This window comes from Sminthopsis crassicaudata, chromosome 1 (assembly GCF_048593235.1).
Source record: "Sminthopsis crassicaudata isolate SCR6 chromosome 1, ASM4859323v1, whole genome shotgun sequence".
NCBI classification, from domain to species: domain Eukaryota; kingdom Metazoa; phylum Chordata; class Mammalia; order Dasyuromorphia; family Dasyuridae; genus Sminthopsis; species Sminthopsis crassicaudata.
The window spans coordinates 391,060,481-391,070,225 of record NC_133617.1 but is presented as its reverse complement, the minus strand read 5'-3'; the positions used below and the strand labels follow the sequence as shown (position 1 = coordinate 391,070,225).

General features: G+C 44.2%; 1 protein-coding gene across 1 annotated transcript in view; it reads left to right on the top strand.

Annotated features, from left to right (window-relative positions):
- Window positions 1-468: 468 nt before the first annotated feature.
- CACNA1H (calcium voltage-gated channel subunit alpha1 H) overlaps window positions 469-9,745 on the top strand; it is a 383,111-nt gene continuing 373,834 nt past the window's right edge. The window contains 2 exon segments of the mRNA XM_074279700.1: window positions 469-603; window positions 1,396-1,814. Of these exon segments, the coding sequence (XP_074135801.1) occupies window positions 1,411-1,814 (404 nt within the window). The 5' untranslated portion in view covers window positions 469-603; window positions 1,396-1,410.

The window sequence follows — 9,745 nt, the reverse complement described above, 5'->3', positions numbered from 1 at the left end:
GCGTACCCCACTCCACTCCCTCCCGGCTTCGCCGGGTTCCCAGCCCCTCCTCTTTGCCTCCTCCCTCGGTCCCTCCTCCGGCTGGTAAAGCCGAAGTTTCCTGGGCTGGGCTGGGCTGTGCGGCGCGGAGCAGAGCGGAGCGGAGCGGAGTGGGGAGGCTCCGGAGCTGACAACCGAAGCTCCTCGGCATCCCGGCACCCTGCCTCAGCCTGACCACACGGTCCGCGCCCTAGCTTGACTTCCCAGAGGCCAGACCACAGGTCCCGAGGCTGCGCGTCCGCATGCCTCGGGAATTGGGAGGCGGGGGGAGGGCGCATCTCTCCGGGAGGCGGAGGAGGTGGGGGCAGGATTGAGCCAGCTTGAGACAGAGACACAGAGACACAGAGAGACAGGGACCGCGAGGGAGCTAGCTAGCGAAGGAGACGCGAAGCGCGCGACACCGCGCCGTCAGTCCGGGGCTTTCCTAGTGGCTGGTGGATTTACAAAGCTGGAGTCCGGGCGGGCGCCGTCCTGGCTTCCCGGGAAGTGTCTCCGTGCCCCGGTGCTCGGTGAACTGGACGTCACGGCTATGCTCGTGGGGAGCCATCTGGTCGCCGGACCTAGGTGAGGCCTCGAAAGAGCCACTAGGGCACTTAGTCCCCGGGTCCCGGACTCAAGACCCCGCAACTCGACCCCCTGCCCTCCCTGTTGTCGCCCCGCACTTTCCGCCTCCCTGGACCCCTTTCCAACTTCCCCGAAGCCAGGATCCAACTTGGGGGAGGGGGTGCCTTCTTCCAGAAATCCCCTCCTCCCTCGGTTTTCCAGCGCCCCCTAACCTGGAGGGGCAGAGGGTTAGGGGACCGCGAATGCCCAGTACCCAGCCTGGCCTGGTGGGGGCTAAGACTAGGGAAATCGGAGCAGGGGGAAGAACAGAAGGGGTCCTGGAGTACTGGAGGGGAGCTGGGAGAGGGGGTCTAAGAGAGCATTTGCTTTAATACGAAAGACAAAGACGCTGAGGCGGCCGCGGGCGGGGGGGCGGCGGTGTGGCACACGCTCCTAGCTCCCAACCCCCGGCGCCCGCCGGCCGGGCCGGCTTTCTGCTCTGGCGGAGTGTCTATGTGGAGAGAAGTCAGGGGAGAGGTGGGAGGGAGTGGGGCGCTGGATGTCCTTAGACTCCATTTCTGCCACCTTCTCCTGGCCCCTAGTTTGTCCTAGGTACTTGGGAATCCCCCCACCCCCATCTTCACCCTCAACCCCAGTTCCTCTCCCCTTTGTCCCTCTCTCCCTGCCCTCCCCCCTCCCCGGCTGTCTGGGGCGGGGCCGGCCGGGGGCGGTAGGGGGAGGGGGTAGAGTTGCCGCCCCCCCCCCATGGTCAGCGTTGCCTTTGTCGTCCCCCCTCCCCCTTCCCTCCCGCAGGTGCCGCCCGCGATCATGACTGATGGCGAGAGGAAACAGCCCTTGCAGCCGCTGGCTAGCGACGAGGTCCGGGTGCCCATCGCGTCGGTCCAGGCTGCCCAACCTGGGGAGGAGGAGGAGGAGGATGCGGCCAGCGGCAGCAAGTCTCTCCAAGGCAGCGTGGCCTCGGGGGCGTCCTCTGCCCGGGAACGGGAGCTGGAGCGTGAGTGCGCGCCGGAACCCGAGCCGGAGCCGGAGCCGGAGCCGGAGCCGGAGCCGAAGCCGGCGCCCGAGCCCGAACCAGAGCAAGAACCGGAGCCGGAGCTGGGCGCAGCGGATGAGGAACAAGTCCCCTACCCAGCTCTGGCCGCCACAGTCTTCTTCTGCCTCAAGCAGACTTCGCGGCCGCGGAGCTGGTGCCTCAGACTGGTCTGTAACCCATATCCTTCCCTTCTAGTCCATATGTCCCCTTGGGGCCGCTACTTCATAAAGAGGGGCGCACAAGTCTCAGGCTGCTAGGCGCGAAGTGTCCCAGGCATCGAAAAGGGAAAGGGGAAAGGTGGGCTGTTCTACCTTCTTTTGGGAAGTGCTGACCCCGTTGCCCTACTCTACCCTACCCTGCTTTGCCTGGACACCAAGACTCCTTTTTCCTTCCAAGACTTTGTATCCCGGGAAGGATTTACGGGCTTTGGGAGGTACTTGGGAACGGGTGTAGTTGTGGTTTTTTACGTCTATATCAGGGAAGTTGGCCTGTGGTTTGGGGAACCCACCTGCCAAGGGAGCTTGGGAAAACTTGGTGTTTCTGAATGATTGGGATGGACTCAAAGCAGTTAGTTACACTTTGTTGTCTCCCAGAATCCAGTTGCTCTGTCTGAGTTGTTAGAGACCTTGATTCCCTGAAGCAATATTAGAGAAGCCTGGTCCCTTGATGCCCCTCTTTATTCAGAAGTGCTGTGGCGCGCCAGGGCATTCATAAACTCGATTCTGTGAGGGAAAGCACTGGAAAGGCATAATGTTAACATGATTTTAGCCTTCAAAAACAGGCTATCCAAGTAGGAAAAGGAGAATGTAGTCCTGTTCTTTTCTCTCTACTTCACACTTCTATCTCTTGTTAGAAAACTAGGAAAATTTTGTATTTTATTCTGGGGAAAATTTAACGGTTCACCTGCATTTGATCCGGAATCAGTGAAATGAGACTTCTTTCATATTTATTTACCTGGATAACTGCAAAGTCATTAGAGGAGAAGGAGGAGGAGGAGGAGAAAGACCATGTCTCAAAACAGAAGAAGCATTTATTTAAAAGTCTACAAGGGGAGGCAGAATATTGACATAAACATGTAAATTTTCTAAGGAAAATTTGCATTGTTTCATTTTGCATCAAGAATGACTATTTGGTAGATAGGTGACATTGGCTGAGAACCTGTTGTAGTCCAACTGGAATTGCTTAGCTCTAATTTCTACTTCATACTGGAGAGGAGGACAGACCCCTCACTTCCCTTTCTCATCTTCCCAGCTTATTTTATCTCTGACCAAAGAAATGTGTTTTTCTTTTCCAGTACTTGTGATAAGTGGATTTTGTGAAAATTGAATTTCAGAGAAAATATGAGAAAAATCATGTGTGACACTAGAATTATCTGTCATAATGGCCAGGCCATTATGATCTTAAGAAGTCAAGCTTTCCAAAGCTTTGACAAATGATTTATTAATTACAGAGCTCCAGCCTTATGTAGAGGGGCAGTGGGGAAGAGGTTCTGTGAAGGTCTATAGATTGAACTATATATGTTATGAATTCCCTAGGCAGTGAACAGCAGTTTCCAGGCTTAGTAGATCTTCCCAGTATCAGTTCAAGCACCCCCACCCCCACTTTTGCAGCCTTGCATTTCTGAGGCCTGGGTTTATTCAGGCAGCTGTGCCATCGTGGTTGCTAGGGGCGTTGGATGTCTCTCAGTTTTTAGTTTGCACAGAGCTAGAGTGATTTGGTGTTGAGAGCAATAAGGCAGGGGTGAAAAAGCCATCCATGTTTTCCACACTAACTTTCCTTGTCAAAGTTAGGAAGACAAGAAGAAGTAAGGATAAGCAAATGTTTGTTTACATTTTCTGAACTTTGTGCATTTTGTTATATAAATATTAAATATAGATGAGGAATCTGAACTTCAAAAAAAGTAATAAAAACTGATGTTTCTCTTTTCTAAATCCAAACACTGTGTGAGTTGGATTCCCCTGGACCTCCTTAGACCAGGTTATGAAGCCTGAAGAGAAAGTACTGTTAGGATCAGGAGAAGGGGCTATATTATATCAAGTAATAAGGTGTTTTTGTTTTTTTGTTTTGTTTTGTTTTGTTTTTGTCTGTGTCCCAAGGGTTTAAAGTATCTAGGAGTTCTGTTAAGTTTGAGTATAACTTAGTTTTCTGTGAATGACACTTTACAACCACTCTCTCTGCCCCCACTCCAGACATATATAGATACCATTTTGTACATGATGTAGACCCTCTTTGAGAGGTGGATGCTTCCCCATCGGGCTTCTGTGTCATTGGAAAGGAAAATGATCCAAATGCCAGTGTTTGAGAACTAAGGGATAAAAGGCTCTAGGATCTAAACCCAGTAGATAAATCTACTAGTTGGGATTAGCCCTTCAGATGAGATCAGGGCCAGCTTTCAATAACTGTCTCCTTGGCTTTTTTTTTTTTCTTCATTTGAAGGTATTTATGAAGGAGAAAAAAAACCACTAAACTGATCATAGGACTAGCTTATGTCCTAGAGTTTCTTCTTCTTCTTCTTTCTCTCTCTCTCTCTCTCTCTCTCTCTCTCTCTCTCTCTCTCTCTCTCTCTCTCTCTCTCTCTCTCTCTCTCTCCCCCCCCCCAATCCAAGTTTCTGGCAGTTCTTTTTGTATGTGTGGGTTTGTTTTGTTTATTCAGTTACGTCAATCTTTACATCTGAATTTTAGTTTTTCTGAAAACTAGCCAGAGGAAAAACATTGTTTGGGGATTGAACTAGAGATTTCTAGCTAGTTTTTTTGTTGTCATTGTTGTTGTGTTTTTTTTAATATAGGAAGTAGAAAATAACAGAAAGGATATTTTCTTGTGCTTAAGAGGGAAGGAAGGAGTGAAGAAGGAAGGAAGGAAGGAAGGAAGGAAGGAAGGAAGGAAGGAAGGAAGGAAGGAAGGAAGGAAGGAAGGAAGGAAGGAAGGAGAGAAGAGAAGAAAAGAAAAGAAAAAGGAAAGAAGAGAGGGAAAGAAGAAGGGCAAGAAAGTTCAGAGGTAAAAAAGTGAAAAGGGAGGAAAGGGAAGGGAAGAGTGGAAGAATGAAGGACAGACAGAAGGGAAGGAGGAAAAGAAAGAAAAATAATAAATGAAAAGAAGGAAGGGGAAAAAGGAAGAAGGAAGGAAAGAAAGGAAAAAGGGAAGGAGGAAGAGAGGAAGTGATGAAAGAAAACAGTTTATCTCCAGATATCCAGCTCTCCTAAAATTCCCTAAAGCTCTTGAGATGTGAATTACAATCTGAATGGATTTCATTTGTCTCTTTATGAAAGAGGATGAAACCATGGGAGTTTAAGAGAAGATAAAGGACCTAGCATAACATTTCTGCAGAAAACAACAGGGAGCTGCATCTTCCAAAAAGAAATTTGACTGTAAGGTTCTGGATAGGAATAGGGATGGGCATAGAGGCTGGGAAATGATGGAGATGGAGTTCCATCACTAGAATAGCAAAGTTCCATCTTTAGATTAAGTTTCCTTTCAGCTTTTACTTCAACACCAGAAACAAATGGTCCTTCTTTTATAACATATGACAAAGGTCTTCTTCTTAAAAGACCTGTAGACGCAGCACAGAACCTGATTCTAAATTCAATCCTATGTTGAATTTCCATAGTGATTTTTTGATCACTCTGGAAATGAAAATGAGCATTTGCTATGTGCAGGGTTTGAGGGAGTATGAACTCTTTCCATCATCTCAAGAGAATTATTTTTAACCTCATTTGTGTTTTCAATTGTCATGGTTCATTCTGGTGCAAATCTTAAAAGACAATCCCTATTCTTTCCATCCCTTATGCAATCAACACTGTCCTCTTCTATACTTTTCTTTTTTTCCACAATACAACTTTACTCCTTTAAACTTGAACTACTTTTGCTGGTTAGATCTCACTAAGATCAGCTCAAAGCAGAGAATTATTTTATATTTCAACCTACTGAATTCCTTGGTCTACCTAGAGAAATATAAATTCTTAAAAGGGGACTAATAATTTATTTTGGGTTTTGTATGCCCACCGAACTAGTAACACAGTGGTGGGCACATAACAGGAACTTAATACTTACTGAATGAATTAATGATTTTTAATGAATATCAGCCATTCCAGATGGAGGCTTTGACCTCCAACAGATGAAAGTTCCAAGTATGTGACTTTAAGTACAGAGGTTAAGAGGAAAAAAAATCTAAAAAAAGCAATTGTGGATCTGACAGGTGTAGAGAAGATCAGCTTACTGCAAAGAGCTCTAGATCATATTGGGTCCTAATGTATATAGTAAGAGATTCCCTTGTAAATTCTTGGTATTAACAAGAAAAATGGTCATATGAACAGGCTTGAGAGTTTATACAAGAATGACTGCATATGCAATTCAGTTTTATTGGTTATTAGGGAGCTAAACAAGATTTAGAGAAACTTTGATCCACTTTCTAGACAGCGATGGATGCATGGGAAACAATACTGTCTTTGGAATCTTGGTTGGGCATAATATTGGGGTGGGGGGAGGAATCAGATAGCAGAATGGAGAGCCATGATAATCCAGTTTGTTTCTTCAGTTTACAAGTTGTAAACCAACTGTACAAATGGAGATGGCCAAAATAGCAACTGGCCTGGGATTGGGAACTGTCCCTGGATTTGACAAAACAGACTGTGTCAGAATGTCACATCTAGCAAACTGCAGCCTGCTCTTGAATATAAGCAGTGCTTTGAATGGAGAAAGGGTCGATCATTAAATAAGTCCTTAACTTTTCACACTTTGTTTCAGGTTGGAAGGCATTTTCTAGGAGATGGTGTGGCAACAAAGGACTGTAGTTATTTTGAGTATGCTTGTCAGTTTAAATAAAATCTAGTGCAAAGAAGCTTCTTAGGGGGGGTATCCTTATTGATTTACTTTTTCTTTTTAAAAATATAATTGCAATAGAACTTTTTTGGTGAGTACTGTTGCTCCTACACAGGCCTATTTATAGAGGGAGGTGGGTGGGATTTTGTGTACTGTAGCCTGTCAGGCTGGGTTATGTGAGCTCCGTGGTGGCTCAAGTTTGCCATGTCTCTGTTTTGCACAGAATGAAGCCAGGACAGTTCTGTATGAGAGAAGGACTCTTATTAAAGGTAGACTTCATTTCTAGTGACGTCACAGACAGAGAGTATAGTAGAGCCTTGAAGGTAACCCATGCCAGGAACTGTCGTTGAATTGTGGGCCCAGACAAACCAGCAGAGGGGGTGGATGAGGGTTTGTGATCTTAGGGTAGAGGACAACCTGGGTGATGAGTAGGAGTCTATCTGCCTGCAGTAATGATGAGGAGAAAAAGAGATTGTACGTATCATTAGGAAGTGATCTAAGGAACCCTTTTGGAACCAAAACAAATTCTGTATATACCAAAACTTACATCTTGAAGAAAAGAGCACATGTTGGATTTTGCCTTATAAGCACCCTGGTGAGGCAAGATATTTAAATGCTTAGTGTAAATAGCAATTAAATCTGTTCTATGTTTTAGTTCATCTTTAAAGAAACACTAAACTTTAGTCCTATTTCAACCCTGATGCCTTCCTCTAATCTTGATCCTAATAATCTTAATAGTAACTCACTTTTAGACAGCATGTTGAGGGGTATGGAGGATAACAATGTAATTGTCAGGAGAGAATTTTGTAAATATTTGCTAACCTTTAGCCTAACCTTGATCCTAACCTAACTCCACTTCTAAACCTAATGCCATGAAATATCTTCTATAAGCCAATAAGAAGCCTTATGAGAAGGGTTCACATGATTATCCAACAATCAGATCTTATTCATCAAAGCTATTGAAGTTTCAGCCTTATTTTGTCCTTTTCTATAGGGTTGGGATTGAATTTGCTGTGGGTGTTGCTGAATGAGGGACTCCACATTGCTTAAGTTCTTATTCATTCTTTTGGTAAGTATTTATTAGGCACTTACTGTTTGCAGCACTGTATCAGGTCTTAAGGATGAAAAGACAAAAATGAAACATTCTGTCTCCCAACAAATAGATGATGTTATTTTGCCTACTAGCTGATAACAAGAGTTTTGCAGCAATGGGACAAACTGCTTTGAGAGGGAGTCAGTTTCTCATAAAACCTTCATGAGGATGACCTTTGGTTAGGAATGTCATAGCAGGCCTTCATGCTTTAGGTTGACATTGGATTAGATGATGGCTGTGGCCCCTTTTCCTGTTAAGTATTGTTGCATTCAAACAGAATCTTTCATAATGAATAAAAACTTTGTTTCTCACATCCTACAGTCTGACCAGAACATTAGAACTGAAAATGATGCCACTGTGGATTCCAGAACCAAATTCTGCTTAAGCTGAGTCCAGGCTAGTCTATTTCAGTGAATAATGATAGAAAAAACCATAAGATCAGAATGGAGGACTTAGTATTTATAATTGACATCAATTCAGTAATTTCTTTCATTTTTGTCCCACATATGGCTGAAGATGGCTGCTGTAGATACCCCACCAGATACAATTTATCTTAACTGAGAGATACAGTTGAATTGGGCTCTAGTGTGAAAGTTCTGTTTGAAAATGAACAGGGAACACCCACCTGTTTAAAAAAAAGAGTGATTAGACTTGAGGTCTGTAAGGGTCCCTACTAGCTCCAAAGTTCTAGCTCTAAAAATTAGATTAAAATATAAGCTGCAGAAAGTCAGAACTAGAAAGAATCTTAAAGATCATCTAGATTAATCCCCACATTTTACTGAAAAGGAAACTGAAGTACAGAGAAGGGAACACAATTGGCCCAAGGCCTAATGAATCTGTAACAGCGCTGCAACTTGAATTGAAAACTGAGGCTGGATGATAATCTATCAGGAGTGTGTCGTTGTGGACAGAGTGCTGGACTTAAGAATCAGAAAAATAGGGATTTAAATCTTGCCCCTGGTGATTACTCTCCCTGGGACCTTTGCCATCTATTTCACCTTATTTGGCCACAGTTTCCCCATCTGTTAAATTAAGAATTCCTCATCAGTTAAATAAGAATTAGATCCAAGGTTCTTTCCAGCTTGAAACCTTTAAGATCTCTGGGGAGGTACCTGCTCTTTGAAGAAGGTACCTCTGAGTCAGTCTCTTGGTGAGTCCCCTCCCCCTAGGGACTCTGCTGGAGCTCAGTCTGGATTGGTAGTTTGCATTCATCTCTCCTCCTGGGACCTGTAGCAGCACCTTCAATGAGAAGTGAAGGGGAGCTAAGACTAATGACTGGTTCCTCTTTATTTCTTCTGACAAGAAAGAAAAAGAAAGTGGTTACAAAGGAGTTTGTGTTCATTTCTAGCTCCAAAACCACAGACTGTCTTTCTTTTTTCTTTTTTCTTTTTTCTTTTTTTTTTTTTTTTGCCTAAGCTTCATCGGACATCACAAGATAGGGAAAGAGTCATCCAGTGGCCAAAACTTCTAGTAAATTTGTCTTCAGTTGCTGAAAATGGCAGTCTTTTGGTCCAATTAGTCTGCATCATCAGTGCACAGGGCAATGGTAAGTTTTAAGGGAAAAAAAAGCAGGACTAGTCTTACACAGAAGCAAAAGCAAAGAATGGTTCTCTACTCTGGCCTTATATAGATTACATACATTTCTAGATAGAACTAGAATTCTGTCATCAATTTAGACCTTCCCTTAAAATGATTCTCTCTCTAAGTTCTTCTTTTATTTTTTAAAAAGCATTTTATTGAGATATTTTGTTTTCACATTACCTTCATTTCTGAATATATTATTTCCCCAATCCTTTGCCCAGTCAGGGAACCCTTACAGGGGCAAAAAGGTGGTACAATGCATAGATTCTTGGACCTGGAGTTAAGAAGACCTATATTCAAAATCAGCCTCAAACACTTACTAGCTGTATGACCCCAAGGTAGTCATTTAGCCTCTATCTGCCTCAGTTTCCTCACCTTCGAAATAAGGATAATAATAGCACTTACCTTTCAAGGTTGTTGTGAAAATCAAATGAGAGGATATTTGGAAAGTGCTTAGCAAGTGTCTGGCACATAGGAAGTGCTATATAAATATTAACTATTATTTACATAGTTGATGTTGGAAGAAGAAATAAAAAAAGAAGCAGTTCAGCAAAATCGTGCAAAAATTCTCTTCAGAAGGCTGGTTCACAGACACTTGTGGAACATTCCCCCAAGTGAC